We start from the raw sequence: 18,419 nt of genomic DNA, 5'->3' as shown, positions 1-18,419 counted from the left end.
GGTGCTTGGTGCAGTTGACTTCTAACAGCGCTTCTCACGCGCACTGCAGCATTCGTCTTTCTTGTCAGTCGTTCCTCTCGAGCTGTGCCTTTTCTTTGCTACACGAAAATTCGGTTTTAATATGACCTAGCCTCATCATCATTCCACTACTTCTACCTCACGCTCGGAAGACAAGAAACAGACAAGAACATAGTGTTTAATGCACGTACTCCTTTGCCACGGCAGGGTGAGACCTGCATGCCTGTTTTCTTCAGTTTCTCTGAAATTACAGGGTCCTGCACACAATGCTCACATTTCTCACGTTCAGCTTGCTTGTTCCTTTCATATAACAGCAGACATTACACGAGAACAACGCAAAAAACTGAGAACGAAAGGGCGAAAGACGCGACTTTTTGCATTGAAATACACAGCAAACACCCGACTTCCGGGACAAGCCATTCAACTTCCATCATCATCATCATCGGCCAATTGTGGGCTCTATGAATCGCAGAACTAATGCAACAGACATCACGTTTGGCACCACCGCATAGAGAAAGATATGACCACCGTGTGCGCTGCGACGGGCTAGCAGCTGCTAATGAAAGCTAAGAACAATGTCGCACTTAAAAATTAGAGCTTGCTCTTTAATCCTGAAAGAGCACTTTGGCGCCGTTGTGCAGTCTGTAGGCGAATCTCTGCTCAAAGTGTCATCGAGAAGCCTGGCAGAAATAGCGAGGGCAACCAACTTGCCAGTTTCCAAGGTATTCAAAGCTCCGATTGCAAGATTATTGTTCTAAATTTTGTTCGCTTACTTTCATTTTTCGCTCAGATCAAGAAGTCCTTGGTGGTCTTGATTCATCAAAACTTGGTGGAGTTTCATGCTCATGCAAAAGGGTTTGCCAAGTACTCGATAAACGCTGACCGCGTTCTGTGTATGCTGCGGTATCCACGATACATATACTGCGCTAAATTGCTGTAAGTAATAGCCACGCCAACCGATCCTCTTGTTTTCAGTGCAAAACTTTGAACTGAAGTCGTTGTTACTTTCGCATGTTTTTTTCTAGATATGGCGACGCAGGCGAATTCATTATCGAAGAGGTTTTGCTGAACGGAAGGCTGTGTATGTCTGCGGTCCTCCAGAGAGTGCTGGAGAGATTACAAGGTATTGTCGTGGCTGTAATAGGGCAAAACAGAGGTTCGTAATAGCGTAACGTGTTCACATAATCACCGCGAAATAGGCCGCAGTTGGCGAGTAACAGAAGTGAAACAAAAAGCTGTCCCTCTGATGTGTCCACACCTAAATGAAAATAATTGCGATAAGGCGCGATATGGTAACATCGATAGCATGACGTGGAAGAAATCGTAAAGGACTTTACGTTCATACTGCTCAGCTTCTGCGTTGCATGCTGTGTTTGTTTTCTGTTTATTTTTGTCGGTACGAATTTGCATGGCATATTGTGTGTCACATCATTTTTTTTTTCTTCTCTTCATGCCAGTCGAAAAGCAAGAGAAAAAAAAAAAACTGGAGGAAATGTGGGAGGACATTGCCAGCAAGCAGTCATAATTCGTGCATAACTTTTCTTAGCTGTGTGGTGCGTTGTTGGGCAAGAAAACAGCCTGATCAGTGGACGCTAAGCTTAATAAATAAGCAAATCGCGCTGCTGAATTTTCTGTCTGCTGAATGGCCCTCCTCATTTCGGTGCTGTTTATATATCATAGTTGAGCTTTGTTCTTCAGTTTTGCTGTTTGTGTTGCTCAGCAAATTTGGAATGTTTTACTTGGGATGTTTTGTCCCTCCAGGAAGCAGTACTGCGGAAGAGGTGAAACAGAAGTTTGTCGACCTTGTCAAGACAAACTTTTTGTGCAGAGTGCCGTATCCTGACCCTAATGTTGAGGACACCAAAATTCCCACCCTTGTTCTGCGTGAAGATGACATGCAGGAGATTCCAGAGGTGGGCTCAGGTTACTTCATTTTTTTTTTGTATGGAATGGTAGTAACTCAATAATTGCTGATAAACATTACTGAAATGAATGAGGCACTGCACGTAAATAGTAGTGTTTGTTGACTACAAATAAGTTAGATTAATGTGCCTTTAACATAGTTACAGAGCTTGCCAGGTATCAGATTGACAAATTGATGTTACACAAGTTTTGGTGCGCCCCGCCGCGGTGGCTCAGGGGTTACGGCGCTCGGCTGCTAGCCCGAAAGACGCGGGTTCGATCCCGGCCGCGGCGGCTGAATTTCGATGGAGGCGAAATTCTAGAGGCCCGTGTATTGTGCGATGTCAGTGCACGTTAAAGAACCCCAGGTGGTCGAAATTTCCAGACCACTTCACTACGGCGTCTCTCATAGCCCTAGTCGCTTTGGGACGTTAAACCCCAATAAACCAAACCAACTAACCAAGTTTTGGTGCTTCTCTGTATGAATTTTATTCGTCAGTAAAGGATGTAGCTTTATTGAAAGGGGGACATAGCCAAAACTCTGAATTGATGGAGCAGTTTAGGTGAGCAGTACATTCCTTTGTTAGTAAAAACGCTGCTGCTGATTATTGTTAAGAATAGCTATAATTTCTACAAGTTACAATTGAATAGGATTGCTTAAGAAGACCTTTCTTTGAAACAAAAGTAAATTATGACAATTTTTCAAGCAATATAATCTGTGGAGGGCTTTCTAAATATTTCACGTTTTATTTTTTTTCCTGAGAATAGTTTAGGAAACTGCACTGTCAGTTGTGTGGGTCCACCCCATCTTTAGTGCAGTAATCGCTTTTTGAGTGAAAAACTAAGATTTTAAATATGAGTCCAGTGTTGCATACTCCTTGCTACTGAAAAACTCAGTGGCCAGTCTTGTAGTAGTTTCCCTGTAGTACTTCATCTTATGGGGAACAGCGCAACAAAGGCGGGACACACACACAGTACTTCTGTCTTCCCTGTACTTCTCTGTACCTCCGTCTTTCGTGCTCATTTCCAGAGCAGCAGCGCTATTTCTGCTTCCTCTCAGCAGCTTTGCAGCTGCCAAGTGCACATGCTCATGTCTATGTCATGGACCTGTTTTCCCTCATGACTCGTGTGTGTGTGCCCTGTTCAGTTTTCCCAGTGCTTCTAAAGCAGAGCAGCCTTTCATTAATTAGTACATGCTCAGGGTGGGTCGGTGTTGTCATCACTGGCACCAGAGCTTGAATACTAGAAGTATTTCAGGAAGAGTGCGGTGTATTGATAACTCGCGGTAGACTGGGTTCTAGCGATGGCAGCCAGCTAGGCGCGGGTCTTGCTTTGCAGGAGTTTTAACATGACAGCGGTAAAGGTCCCATTGTCCAGAAAATCCGGTGTCGCTGTTGTCGGTATTGTGAGTGAAAAAATCATAAGCATGTCTGTGGTAGGTGGTGCCCAGAGAGCAGCCTAGGAGGCAGGTGACCGATCGAGGTCACGTGACATCACGGCGTCATCACAACCTGCCCACCGGATGGTGAGCAAACCGCTCACTGCGGCAGGTGGCAGTTAAATTAATGATTGATTGCTTGGAAAGAGCAGCCAGGGCAGCACAAGGCCCACCACTGGCAGCACCTGTCATTGCAGGGCAGTGGTGCATCGCTGAATCGCTGCACCACTGCTCCAGGAGGCGTATGAGGACTCCCAGGGATCTGTGAACTTAAAGTAGAGAATGACCTTTTGCATATATGGGAATTAACCCATTACACCATCGCATCATACCCTAAAGGCGGAGCTTAAGTGTGCCTTTTAATTTTTTTTATCATTGTGGTGGCCAGCGCTTCCTGTGGGACTGTGCATGTAGTGTTTCTGTGTTTGCACTCTAATAGAGGCGAATTTTGTGTTTCCAGGCCACAGGCATGCATAGAGCATTATGAGGAGTGCCCAGAAAGTAATGCTTCTTAATATGTATTTGCACTGAAACAGTAATTTGGCACAAAGAATCAGGAGACTGCGGAGAACCTAGCATGGAAGTTGTTTTTTTATTATTCCACTGCTATGCAATGACAATTGCTGGTACCACAATTATTTTGGTTAATTGCACAGATCCTGCCTTTATGTGTGTAACAGCAAAAGAAATTCGTGCTGCGCCTCCTTTGAAATGCAGTGGCGGTGGCGTTTCAGTGGAGGTGAAACTCAAAAGGTGGCCATGTGCTGCGGGATGTCAGTGCACGTTCCCAGGTGGTTGAAATTATTGGGAGCCCTCGTTTATGGCACCTCTTTCTTCCTTTATTCTTTCGCTCCCACCTTCCTCCCTTCCCTCATTGCATGGTTGACGTGTGCACTATATTTTGTACACTAAAAAAAAAATATTTCTCATCTGGTTTGATATCTTGATTAGGATAAAACAACATTTTTTTTAAGACAGGCAACTAATTTTTTGTTTTTATCTGCCATTTAAATTTTTTTCCCGGAGAAGTGGTCTCATACCCAAGAACTTGATATCCCATGTTTGTTTTGACTTCACAGAGCTAAAGCTCAGCCTTCAATTTTTGCAGGTCAAGTTGTACTTGCTGAAGCAGAACTTTGGTGAGGCACCCGTGGAGCCACCAGCAAAAAAGATCAAGACGGAGAATCTCGATGGGGAAAAGCAGCCAGATGAAAAGCAATACTGGCGCGTCAATGTCGACCGGTTCCACCAGCACCTTAGGTGAGACCCAGTGGCTGGGCCTTATGTGCTGTATGTCTTGCTGCTGTGTGGCTGAAGCGTGCAACATTGCTTGAATGGAGGGGGTTAGCTTAGTAGCATCTGGTTGGGCACAAACAAGTTTTGGTGTGCTTAGCTTAGCCCTGTCTGGCACAATGCGAACAAAGTTTTCTGCATCGCATTTGACGTCGTGTCTGTACCCTCGCTACAGCCCTCACAGCTGCAGCTTGGTTAGCAATCATCGGCAACACGGCAACTTTGAAAGGCTCTAGAATGAACACGTTTTGACTTGAGTTGCCAGATTCACTTCGTTTTCATTGAATTCCCTCCTCGGCGTCTAAGCATCATGAGCCTAAAATATAAATTGATTTTTCAGAAAGAGCTGGACAAAGTAATAGTCTCTACAACACCTGCCATTGTCACTGAGAAAGAGCACTGGCTCCAGTTTGGCTGATTTTTCAAAACAAAAATTTTGTCAGCCATTATTTATCTTTTTAAATTTGCTTTGGTATCAGAATCGTCAGTGAGAATTTTAAACGATCAGTCAGCGCGCGCACACATATTTGATTAAAAACATGGGGAGGTCCCAAACCCAACGGCTGCACAGCTAGCGGACGTCCTGTTACAAACTTGCAAAAAATGATTTTATATGAACAACAGCGCCCGCCACGGTGGCTCAGTGGTTATGGCGCTCAGCTGCTGACCCAAAAGACGCGGGTGTAATCCCTTACCTACCCTTTCCAGCACAGCACGCAGACCTCCAGGAGAGGAGTAGGGGTGCGTACACTTAGCAGTTGTCATGGATTCACTGCTTAAAAGCACCAATTGCACAATCGCAATTGAGAGCAGCAGCAGGAGGCTCTGTAGCCTTGGTTACATGAATGCGACAGAAGTCGGCTGCAGTCAACTTTTCGAGGGAAAGAGCAGGTTTTGAGAAGGAAGGCACGACTCATCCTCTACTCTCCTCCTCGACGTTTTTGCACTTTCCCTCAAAAAGTGAACTGGAGTCGACTTTTGTCGCATTCATGTAAACGCGGCTTATATCTCACACCCCACAGATACATCAGCACCACATGCAGGTCGGCTCCTCCAATTTCTGACGGCCATTTTTGCAGAAAGTCGACACAGCTTCAGTGCATTCTCTCTTTTTTTCGTGTAATGGCCTTGTGTATTTGGAAAATACTTGATTTTGCAAATGCCTGTCGTGCCGTTCAACCTTTTGTTGTGTGCAAGAAGTATTCGAAATATACGCTTGGAAGTGATTCGAAAAAAATTACTGTTCACTGTGAATTCGCTTTAAACCAGAAAACCACTATTCACACATGCCTATACAAATGTATTTGGCTGTCTTTTTTTCTGTTGATGCCAGTTTACTACATATCGATACCGAGCAGTTCGAGGACAATGAAGTGACCAAATCCTCTGGACGACAGCAGTGACGTTACTGTAGTGGATGTGCATGTGAACAATTTTGGTGCTTCAGGTCTTTTACTTAAGTCTCGCAGAATACTTCCTTTTGTAAATATAGTTCTTAGCAAGTGAAAAAAATGGCCTGTGTACCTCATCAAAGAAAAAAAAAAACTGTTTTCTTTTTCGTGTGTGTTTCATTGGTGGTTGAAAAAATTTGGGGGACACTTAAGCTCCACCTTAAGGGTATGATGTGATAGCTTATTCAGTTTGTTTTTTAGTGGAATATGGACAATGCGAGAGCATTGCTGCTGGCTGCATGTGCGCGGATGGAAGAGGATGAAGACGACGGCTGCCAAAGCACAGCTCAAGAAACTTCCTGTTGAACACTCAAGAGTGCAGGCAGTTGATGAAGACAACAGCATTGCAGGCATACAGAGCAGAACGTGATATGTGTCTCAGAAAGCACGCGCACTCATCCTCCTCTATACACCAGTGGTGATGTCACTAGGGTGATTGGAATAACTTTCAGAGTACCGCAAAGTCCCTCTCCCTGCGAACGGATCTGGAAGGTGTATGGTAGTCGCTGCCTGACCTTTGCTGCATGACATTTACATCTGTGGTGCCCTGCGTATCTGCCTTCATAACGTTGGTATTATAAAATACAAAGTTATCTCCGGCAGAGTTAGCAGAGGCAAGCTGTAGTGATATTGTGAACGAACACTCAGAAGAAACTGGAAGCAACGATTTTGTAACTCATCTAAGCAGCAACTTGCGCATGTATGCAGTCTCTAGAAAGAAAGCCCAGAGGCTTTAGACGGCCTCCGGCCCTTGCAATTACCTGCAAATTTTGGTGCTCGCTGTTCTAGTAACTTGGGACCATAGTTGCCACATTCCTTCCAAGCCCGGCGACGTGGAGAAAAGGAATGCGGTACTGTGCGATTTTCCAGTGACTTTAGCCGTCACAGCTCTGCAGCGCCCCTCAGCAGCCTCCGTAACGAGTGGAAACCTTCCGCTCCTTTCTCAAGGACATGTGTCACCTCTTGGGACTTTTCATTCACGGCACAAGCGCCGCATTTCAGCACCCTGAACACTGTCGCGTTAAAAAATGCAAGAGCTGTTGGTGTAGCGCTAAATCACATTCCAAAATTGGAACTTTCTTCATGGAGGCATGTACAGAGTTTGGAAGGTAATTTTACATGCAAGAATTACAAAAAGGTGTAAATCTAATGCACAGGTGATGGTAGCAGGATTGGAAATGGCAAAGTATAAGGGCACTGTTTGAAAATTTAGCCAAAAAAAGCATTTCATGCAAGGATCATGAAAACTGCCAGAAGGAATAAAAGTACCACTGCTACTGGCAGCTGAGCACATATTCACGCATAAGAGTGAAAAGTAATGAATTGAGCGAAGGTTTGGAAAACAAGGCTGTGTCTTCATGGTTGGGTGGATTTCGTAACAATGCTGCCATGCATGCGACCGTTTTTGGTGAGCGATAGTGCTGGTGTGTCTGTCTCAGCACGATTATATTGTACTGTAGTCGCTTGTTCTCGGGTGCATTGGAACAGTGTTCCGTCGAGAGTTGCCTTTGGCACTAGTGCATAGTGCAGATATATGCAGCAAAAATATTGAATAAAGGCAAGTTTACTGAAAAGTCGCAAGCAGGCAGCTTTGTTACAGGCAGTGGTTTGTTATAGCTAAGACTTTTCTCTATGGTCCTTAGCAGGGGTTCTTGTACTGGGTTTCCTGAGCACATAAATAAATTGTCACAATAAATTGTTCGTTAGAAGCACAATCCTGAATAAATAACTATACTAAGTGTCAATTTTGTAGAAGCATATTAAACAAAATTAGTGAGTTAGAAGGAATTTTGCTTTGTGAAGATCCATATATCGCGATTTTAACACAGACGTGGTTAAACAGTGCCATTTATGATGGTGAATTTGTGCCAGTTGATTGCAGTGTACTTTGGAAGGACCGTGGTAGTAAAGGCAGTGGAGTTACCATTATCTTTAGAAAACATCTTAATATGCTGAGCATGTCGGAAGTGCTTAACCGTTTGAAGGTTTTTGCCGTATATGCACGGCGGCGGTTTTCAGTCCCGCAAGGTCTTTGCCGTACGGGTACGGTTTCGATCTTCCGTTTCAAATTTTGCGCCAAAAGAACAATGCGTGCTCACTGGGGGGTGCTGCCACCTCTTAGGACTTACAAGAAGTGTTTGAATTTTGTGCTGCCTTCTTACGGAGGTAAGCAGAACTTATGTCTAGCTTTAGCGCGGCGGCACAGACTGCGGCAACACCCCTTTTGTAGTTTTGGTTTCACCGCGTGATCGCAACGGAGTCGCGCGAAATTTGAGTTTTCTTTTTGTCAGCACTATCTTGCAGGGGCTGCCGAAGTTGATTTCTATCTTTATTGGCGCTGCTCTTAGCTTGCTTATCACCGTTGCTCGCGAGGTATTCTCGCCCTCTGTGGCAACGCGCCTACGCGGTTTCGATTCCTCCGCGGGATCGCAACGGAGTCGCGCGAAATTTGAGTTTTCTTTTTGTCAGCACTATCTTGCAGGGGCTGCCGAAGTTGATTTCTATCTTTATTGGCGCTGCTCTTAGCTTGCTTATCACCGTTGCTGGCGAGGTATTCTCGCCCTCTGTGGCAACGCGCCTACGCGGTTTCGATTCCGCCCCGTGATCGCAACGGAGTCGCGTGAAATTTGAGTTTTCTTTTTGTCAGCACTATCTTGCAGGGGCTGCCGAAGTTGATTTCTATCTTTATTGGCGCTGCTCTTAGCTTGCTTATCACCGTTGCTCGCGAGGTATTCTCGGCCTCTGTGGCAACGCGCCTACGCGGTTTCGATTCCGCCGCGGGATCGCAACGGAGTCGCGCGAAACGTGTTTTCTCTTTGTGGGCACTGTTTTGCAGAGGCCGTGAAAGTTGATTTCTATCTTTATTGGTGCTGCTCTTAGCTTGCTTATCACCGTTGCTATTCTATTCTATTGAACATTTTCCAGTTGTGAGTGATGCTGTCACCAAAGTACTGTTCCTAATTTTTTTTTACTATTTATTCTCGATTATATACATTTTGTAGATTCAAGTTCCGCAATAAAGTAATTTGACCACCTGGGAAAGTTTTCTTCAAAATAATTCGACCCTCAAAGGGTTAATATTGAATGCATTTTTTGTAAGGCACACCATAACAATGTCCGGTATATTGTAGGAGTGTTACATAGAGCGCCTGAATCGCCAGTTGATGTCTTAGATAACCTAAGAGATTATATGACCACTTTTATTATGCCTAATGATCGCATTATATTAACAGGGGACTTCAATTCACCGGATACTTAGTGGTCAACGTTCGCAATCAAAACTCATTGTGATAAATCAAGTAAGGCCATGCTCGATATCGTTTTCCCGTTTTACTTGACGCAAACTGTAGAGCACCCCACTCAAATACAAGGAAGTTCAAAGCCCATATTAGACCTCTTTTTCACTGGGATTGCAGTATCAGTAACTAAATAAATAAATTGATGCATGCCTCAATCCCCAAGTTCTTTTACCCACCTTATATTAAGGTTAGTTGTGCTGCAATTGTTTACCATAAGCAGATTGTTTCAATATCCTCTTCAGGTGCTGCATGTTGTCAAATCCACATACACAAGGTGCAGTGTCCACAATTAAACAACCTATAATAAAAAAAGCTGGCATGTGCAAATACTTCGATAAAACTTCGATAATACTTAGATAAGCATGTGAAATGAGTGCAAGAGTGTTTTTAAGATTGACCTCTGCATTTTACAGCAGCTCTGGTACGCCTCTAAAAAGTGGGCCTCTTTTTTGTTTTCCTAGTGTGCGAGACTTGAAATGCTTAAAATTTGCTGATTGTATACATGTCGAGTTCTTATGACAGAAATGAGTCGAAAGGATTGTACTTAAGACACTGAAACCATTGTTGAGTAATGTTGTGAAGATTTCAGGTCTCAAAAAAAGTTGGGCGTTTAAATATCTGGATGGATTCTGAAAATTTGAGCATGTTCCCACCCTCGAATAAAAAATAATTGGTAGAATTTGGGCATTTTCTGTGTGCATGACAGGCAGAAAAAGAAGTCGTCACTCTAGGTTCTTCTTGGGGTTTTCAGAGGCCGAATCGTCCACTATGGTGGTTAATTTATGGCTGGTGTGGGCTTTCATGTGATGGTAGTCCTGTGTCCTGCAAGTGTCAGATTGTTGGCACTATTGTATATGTTTATAGCCTAGAACATGTTGGGCCTTTTCCTGGCAATAGCACGGAACTTCTGTGATCGCGAGAAAAGGCAAGGGTCTGTGTTCAACCGCCATGTTGCTGCACAACTGTTGTTGCCTGCGTAGCCCCTTCAGGCACTGATTATGATCCAGTAGGAGGAAAATTTTAATAACTTAAAATTTTCCTAAGGAGCATGCAAAGATTGCAGAGAGAAAATTCTTACCTTTTCCAAGGATTAATCACGCGATTTCACTTGGGTCTTCATACATCAACATCGGGACTCGACGCTGCTTTTAAGGTCTCAGTCAGGCACGTATCCAACCCCCCCCCCCCCCACTGCCTGTCCTTTCTGTATCCTCATGCCAGTGCTCAACCAGCTGTCATCATACTCCGTCCCCCCCTCCAGCTAGACGAAGTTACCTTGGGCCCCTCCTAAAAAAAAATTTCTGGCTATGTGCCTGGTCTCAGTTATACTTCTTCGACTCATTTCTGTCATAAGAAGTCATTACGTAAACAAATCAGCACACTTTAGGGCACTTTAAAGCACTTACGCTTGCAAAACAAGCAAACAGAATTCACACTGACCGGAGTCTTACCAGAGCTAGCATGGAGCCATCCATTAAAAAAATTATTTTCTATGTTCACTTCACAGGCCTGGCGATTTTTCAGATTGCTGTGGTGGCTCAGTGGTTATGGTGCTCGGCTGCTGACCCGAAAGACGCGGGTTCGATCCCGGCCACTGCGGTTGAATTTCTTTGGAGGAGAAATTCCAGAGGCCCGTGTACTGTGCGATGTCAGTGCACGTTAAAGAACCCCAGGTGGTCGAAATTTCCGGAGCCCTCCACTACGGCGTCTCTCATAGCCTTAGTCGCTTTGGTACGTTAAACCGCATAAACTAAACCAAACCAGATTTCAGTGCATTTTACTGCATCCGCATTTGTAGAGATCGTACCCACTGGTGCTCAGGGGAAAGGGAAACGCTGCAGTGCTCGTGCCATGCAAGTGATGTCGCTGCCTTCAACAATGCTGCTGCAGAGACCAGCTGGTGGTGCAGGCGGTGTCCAAGCGGATGGGCAGCAAGGCCGGGGAAGTGGTGCGCACCATGCTGCGGCTGTCAGAGACCCGGTCCCACCCGAAGGACGCGTTCAGTGCCCCTGTCAGCCGCAGTGAGATCCACCTGGCTCTCAAGAAAGAGATCAGCATCTCCTCACAGGTGACGCTTTTCTTGTTGCATTTATTGAAGATAAATCAGTGTGCTTCAGGCAGAGTCAAGCAGATTTGAGAAAGTTTGTTTGACTTGTTTTTTCAGTGGATCTCGACAGTGCTTATCTGAAGCAGTGCTTCTGTTTGCTTCGCATTAGGACCAGTTTTAGTGAGGAAATTTTGGTATGTTTGGTTGACTGTGATCAGTATTGTCACGGAACAGAGGATGCATTCACCGGCATCGTCCCCAGAAAAGACCCTCAGGGCGCGTGTGCAAACCTTAAGCTTCTTGTCTTTTCGTGCTACCTTGGGCCACCAATACGCCGCTCTTCATTTCCTAATGAGCAGTCACACAGTGTGATGAACGAGAGCATTTGCTTAACGCTGGGAAATCTCAAGATGGCTTGGTTTATTGTTGAAGCTTGTAGAGTACGTAAATGTGGGTAAGAGCGCTGCAACTCTGCAGATTCAGCCACAGCGCTCCATTGGCAGTTTCACCTGTTGGCACCTTAACGCATAGCTGCTACATCATTTCAATCCGAGCTGTCTGCCTCTTCCCTCCCCACCCCCCCCTTTTTTCTTTTTTTTATATTGAATGACATGACTCAGCTGGGAAATACAAAGTGTTCTTTGCAATGGAACATTTCTCAGAGACATGACTTTTCCATGAAGAAGAAAGTGTGATCAAATACCAAAATTATGTGCAGCAGTGTTGAGGACCAACTTTACTAGTGCAATGTTATCCCTGATTGCAGGTTAAATGTGCCATCATGTGTTAGTTTACAGCTGGTTTCTGTGGTAAAGCATAATCCTGTCTTCGATGTGACTTCAGGTGGCTTAAATTTGGTATAATTTTAAACCATGGCTGCATGGCTTACGTTACTCGCAAGCCATGCAGCTAACCTTGAATGCCTTGCTCAGGAAGTTCCAGCACTCAGTCTCCTCCTTTGGGATGTGGTCTTCTCTCTTTTCTTTATAGCACAGTGGCAGATCAAGCAGCCATACAGCGTTTTTCCACAATTGATGGAGCGCTGGCCTAACCGGTTAGAAATATTAGAAATATTTTTTTGTCATCCACGTTTGCCTTGTCGCCTACTGCTTAAAAACACAATTTATATATCCTAAGAGACAATTGTTGTGTAGCATTCAAGTGGCTGCCGTGAAAGCAGCGCAGAATCTCACACACTTGCCCTATTTTCACCTGTTCCGCCCGTTCCGCACGCACCCCCCGTCCCCTGCCATCTTTGCTGCTGCCTCGCCTCCATCAACAGTTGCTCATGCAGATGGAAGGCCATCACAGGACACTCAGTGCATGTAAACAATTGTGAGAGCCACAGAGCCCCGCAAATTCCAGATGCTGCCTTTACCATAAGCAGAAAAGCATTGAAGGACTCTGCCATGAGTAAAAAACTGGAAAACAACTATATGTTGTTTTCATGCGCACTTCCCAGCTACTACGTTTCGCGGATGGTGCGTGTTTTGTTGGGCTCTAATCTGTCTTTGCCTTTTAGAGCTCACTGCTCAACATTCACAGCTGCAACCACAGTTGTTTGTCATTTTTCCTGGAACTTCGCTTAAAAACTAATGATCGTGACTCAGCCACGACATTATCATTGGGGAAGTTGAAATGCCTGGTATCAGAACACTGACGGGGGCATGGGCTTTGGTCTGTGATAGCACCAGGCTCTTGTTATGTTTAAGACCAATGCATGTGGTTGGTGGTTCAGCTGTCGTGAGTGGATGTTTGGTTTGGATGAAGGAACGTGTTTCACAGTGTTGGATGCACATGGGATTTCTTTTGGGATGGATGCCATCGTTGGCAACATCAGCGTTGATGTAGAATGTTGTAGCCTCTGCAGGCTTACTGGAAGGTGTATTCTTTCCGTAGCCCTACTTTACTGAATTTTCAAGGGTGGTCAAACGAGCTAGTTGGTAGTTCATATTTGCAAAAAACAGCACACCATTAAGACATGGACTGAGCAGGATAGGACAACACAGCGCTGACTTCAACTAGTTCTTTTATTGCAGAGCGACACAGTATATAGGAAAAGTGGGCAGGAAAACATGGGGAACAGCTGCTGGGCTTGCACGCGACAGGAAGATAAAAAAAGGTGAAAGAGACAGGAGATGATAATGCTGTGCGTGGGAACAAACTGAAAAGGACGGGTGAAAGGACAATATGTGATGACAACATGAAAACAAAAATGCGAGAAAAATAGCCAAAAAGCCTGTTAAAAGCAGAAGGACAAAAAGAACCAATGCCAGAAGGGCCAATAAGAGCTAAAAGCTGAAATCAGAAACCCTAACCCTTAAAACATTGAAATTAGGATAGGACGACCTAATTACTCTAACTGAACCTGGCTCATATAGTCTAATTCCCATTTTGTTAGAGCTATCGAGGGTGTGCTTACGCAATCTTCTCCTAGCTTTAGAGTGTGGGCGGCTTCTATGATTTCCCGTGTGATTTGATGCGCGCCAAAAAAAGCCACTGCATTTCAAACCCGTGGCAGCATGAACAGATGAGCTTCGCTGACCACTGCACAAGAGCACTATGCTATAGATGCAGCCAATCACACCTCATGTCAAAATGCAGCGTAGTCTTGCGCTGTGCATTGCACGTCGTCCTCTTTATCAACGTCCATCTTTGCGCTAAGGAAAGGAAACACACTTTCAGTTGTGCTTTTCAGGTATGTGGTGTAGGCGTCCACCTGCAAAAACCTGCTTTCGGACAGTATTTCGTGGTTAGCAATGCTAAACCGCCAGCAGTTTTTGTGGTGCAGTTTCACTCATTTCAACAATTAACTAATTTTTGTGACCATCTATTCTCTCCTCTGGAGTTGCAAGAATCCATTGAAATGAAATGCTTCGGAAAGGGTGCTATTTCAGCGTGCTTACCTGCACACTTGTTCTTTTCCTGCAGGAGCTAGATTCATACCTGGGCCTCATTGCGGATGATGCTTTGCTCCTGGTGCGGCGTACGGACGAGCGGGGCGGCATGTTCAGTGTCAACTTGGAGCGTGCAGTGCGCCTCCTTGCTGAGGCTGTCCTGACGTCCATTGTGCAGGACCGTTTTGGAGCCAAGAGCTGCCGCATATTCAGGTGTGTCATGTCACTGCCTTACTCAGTTGTGGTTCTTCCCACTGGCTCTCAAAAGCTGGTGGGTTCAAATATTGGTTATCTTCAAAATAAAACCTCACCTGTGGCAGTTAGTGCGCTCAAAACTAACCAAGAACTGAGAGTTTGTTGCCAGTAGCTGATGCCATAGCTTGTGAGTGAGGCATATGTCTTCTAGTTTACAGATACCGGGCATAGGAGCTCCGGATTGTGAAGCAAAATTACAGGCGGGAAACTCAAGTTTATTCACGGTGTCAGGTTTCAGATGTGTACCATCATGCATGGACTTGAACTGCTGAACACTGTGTCAGAAAAAGGGTTTTATTTTTTATTCACAGCGCCAGTGCTGCCATAGCGATGTTAATTTATGCCTGTGTTGGCCTAGAACCAATATTGACTCCACAACTAATTGAGCATTGCTGCTCAGGCAGCCAAATAGCCATCGTGTCAATGGTCATTCAAGTCAGTAGAGCATCATGTGCTCTCTAATGCAGCGTGCTCGCAGCTGTGTGTTTCATATTTACCGTCATCGGAGCACAGTCGGTGACAAATTATTTAATTTATAAAGCTAGCTTATTTTGTGCAAAAAAAAAAAAGAAACCGTGGTCAGAAAAACAGCGCAGCTTGTTGGATGTCTCTGTTGCCAGAGCCAAGGGAAGAAGCGTATACCTGCCTCTGCAAAAGGGCATAAGTGCTGTTACGGAATTTCTGAGGTGCAGCGTTAATATGAAAAGCAAAAGCAGTTGTTAAAAATAAACACTTGGGGTTCCACCTTCCTAGATTAGATTTGTATTACCGTATCCGGATGGTTCTCGATTGTTCTAAACTCTCAAATGTCCAGAAAACTCCTTGGTTTGAGAGCTTACTGAACCTATTAATAGCAGATGGCTTCGGGATGTTGAAGCGATGGTACTCCTTTTGGATTCTAGTTTAAGAGTCCTGATGACTGTTGACCCAATTGTCAGTTGAAACTGTGAGTGAAACAGAAGAGTGAAACAGAAAGCAGATGCGACTGAAATGAACCTCACATAGCCGATGTTATCAGCACACATTTTCTGAAGTACTGTATTGCTCTATGATTCGCTATTAATTCAAAGATACATCTCTACAAACCTTGTTCAGCCACCTGCTGAATCATGGCATTGTTGAATGCAGTGTTAAATGCAGCACAGAGTTCTAGAAGCTTATGTGCTTGCACTACCTGCAGAAATTTGGGCTTCAATCATTTGCCTGTTGTCGTAGCAATTGATCCTCTTGAAACCATTGGTCGAAACTGTTGTTGAAACAGCTGTTTAAACCATTGGTGAGTTTTTAAGCTTATTGGGCTTTGCTTTGGGCAATTTCTGCTTTAGTGAAGGGTGGGCCCTTTGTTACGGAGCATGTAAGACTGGTAGTTTTTTTGTGACTAAGGGTTGGTAATGATCAACTACTCTCACAATCACCTAGGAACAGCCGATTCAGCATCAGCAAGTGTTCAGACGGTTTGTAACATTACTTGCTTGGCTTAAAGTAGTATTTATCACTTGTGGGACTGGACATGCGTGCACCGAAGGGTGATTGACCAACTTCTTTATGCTAGACTCCTGTTAAGATGCATTTCAAGTAAGATGAAAAATATGCGACCATTTGGTCAGTTTCCCAAAGGACCGAATGAAAAAAGAAAAGAAAATCCGCTTAAGACAAGCTGTTTTGTGTGTCTTAGTTTAGATGAACTTTTGCAGTGACCGCAAACGCGGCATTTCCGAATTATTGCATTCAGGGGCAGTGGCGTAGCCAGAAATTTTGTTTGGAGGGGGGGGGCTCATGTTGCAGCGCGGCCTCCTCATATAATTTGTGGAGGGATCAAACGCAAGAATACTAGTTGCATTGCCATTGACAGTGCCATTGTGTATTAGATAATGCAATGCACTGTCTAGACATGTGAAAAATGAATTTTTTTTAAATAAAAGAATGTATTCGTATGTCTTAAAAATCAAGAGCAGGCATAACTGATACCAATGCTTCCATGTTTCTGCGTATATAATAAATAAACAAAATATCACACGAAGTCTAGAACTATATCAGTCTTCGAAACCAGCCAAGCAGTGCATGCCGCTGATATGAAAAATGTAAAGGTCATGAAATGAGCAAGTAGAGGTCAAATATTTTAATGAATCTTTTTCGATCAAGAACCTCTACATTTTTGTACACATGCAACGGCCAAGGAAAAATCTCAATGACGCTGTCCTTCGTTCCAGTTTACTGCGCAGCAGCAGCTGTCACTGGTCATGTGTTGCGAGTAATTGCACCGAAATTTTAGTCGCAACTGCGAAAACATGTATAAATGAGGAATTCTGCAAAATATAGATTAGAAGTGCGAAGATAAAATGGACAATATTCTCTTCTGTGGCATGATGGCACAAATGAATCACCACAATGCTTTGTCAACTTGTCTGATATTGTGTTGATTTGGCTTGCCTCGTTGTATGGTCCAGTGTACGTGATTAAAAAAGTCAGTGCACCTTTGGCTCAAAAGTTTTTAAGAATAATAAATTAATTGAAGTTCCCGATTTGTAAATCTAAAGTACGACTTTTTAAATGTCAGTGCAGCTTTCGCATCAAAAGTTTATGGGAACTTTATGCACATTAAGTTTCGGAATTGAAATGCGTGGCTGTGTAGACTCCGTGGCCGCCGCGAGATGCCGGGGCGAGCCTGCTTGCCATTGATAGGCCCTTGGAAGTTTATGCTAGAATAGGGCTCCTTGTGTTACGTGACTCCAGATGCATGGGCATTGCCACGAAGTCCAACCCGAGTTGGCAATGTTCGTGCCAAAATGTCTTTTCTAGTCTCAAAAAGACATTGTAGGTGACAAAATCCAGAATGACTTCCGGCGCTGGTGGTTGTTTTGGTCAGAGGCAACAGTCCAAAAAATTTTTAGTGGGGGTGGGGGGGCTGAAGCCCCCCTCCCCCACCCTGGCTACACCGTTGTTCAGGGGGATCCATGTGGCAGCCTCGCAAGATGGTCTCCATGCGCTTTCACACAAAATTGCGGGGAAACCATCTTGTGGAAGCGCGCTTTTTGCCGGTGCAAAAGGCAGGGTGCCATCACTCTGGCATCGCATGTGCATCATGTCTGCATGTTGCCTTCTGTATACTAAAAGGTGCACCCGTTCAACAGGATAGCTAAGCGGGCAAGTTCAAGCGGGCAATGAGCGCTTGTTCCTGTGTATTCTTCCTTTCGTCCCCGTTTGTTCATGCTGTTTTTTGCATAATGTACCCGTTCGTTGACTTGGTGCTTAACAAGGCCGCATTTCCAACTGACGCAGCATCGCAGCACGCATTATCACGGTGCTGAGATGGCCAGATAGCGCTGCATGTGGCGGGCCTGCTTGTGTAGTCGGTAACAGTTATGCTACTGAAGGAGCAAGTTAAAGGTGCATTAAAGAGCATTCCCCTTTCTCAAAGGTCCCGTGCCTGCCCCATTCCCTACTTTTGCAATCCCACGACATCCATGGGCTAACAATTTTTTGTGCGATCTGTGGGACGCCATTGTGTTTTGTTGCAAGCGTTGTTCGGTTCGCGAGCAGACCACACATTTTCGAAGATCACTCTGCGTATTACTACTACATGTTACTCCGCCGATGGCAGAGCAGCAAGCCGCCACAGGACTCGCTGAAAGGCACTTCTTCTGTGGGTGTTTTTGAACTGAGCGCTGAGAGGAAAAGGAGGGACCTTTTCGAGAGAGGGGAACCGTGATCACCGACTGATCACCACAAGGAAAGAAGCGAAGCATGCGCTTCCGCCAGAGCAGGTGGTGGGGCACATCACCCTGCAGCAGTCTCGCGAAACCGAAGGTTTTAAAAAAT

General features: G+C 44.8%; 1 protein-coding gene across 2 annotated transcripts in view; it reads left to right on the top strand.

Moving 5' to 3' along the window:
• Positions 1–520: 520 nt before the first annotated feature.
• Positions 521–18,419, top strand: part of Polr3C (RNA polymerase III subunit C) — a 29,046-nt gene continuing 11,147 nt past the window's right edge. For both annotated transcript variants that reach the window (XM_089565929.1, XM_089565930.1), the window contains exons 1-7: positions 521–740; positions 809–954; positions 1,044–1,141; positions 1,780–1,931; positions 4,467–4,618; positions 11,292–11,469; positions 14,380–14,558. In XM_089565929.1, coding sequence (XP_089422055.1) covers positions 594–740; positions 809–954; positions 1,044–1,141; positions 1,780–1,931; positions 4,467–4,618; positions 11,292–11,469; positions 14,380–14,558 — 1,052 coding nt within the window. In that variant the 5' untranslated portion in view covers positions 521–593. The remainder of the gene's footprint in view (positions 741–808; positions 955–1,043; positions 1,142–1,779; positions 1,932–4,466; positions 4,619–11,291; positions 11,470–14,379; positions 14,559–18,419) is intronic.

Source organism: Amblyomma mixtum, chromosome 1 (genome assembly GCF_055824585.1).
Source record: "Amblyomma mixtum isolate Tamu chromosome 1, ASM5582458v1, whole genome shotgun sequence".
Classification (NCBI taxonomy): Eukaryota; Metazoa; Arthropoda; class Arachnida; order Ixodida; family Ixodidae; genus Amblyomma; species Amblyomma mixtum.
This window is presented reverse-complemented; position numbering and strand designations above follow the sequence as displayed.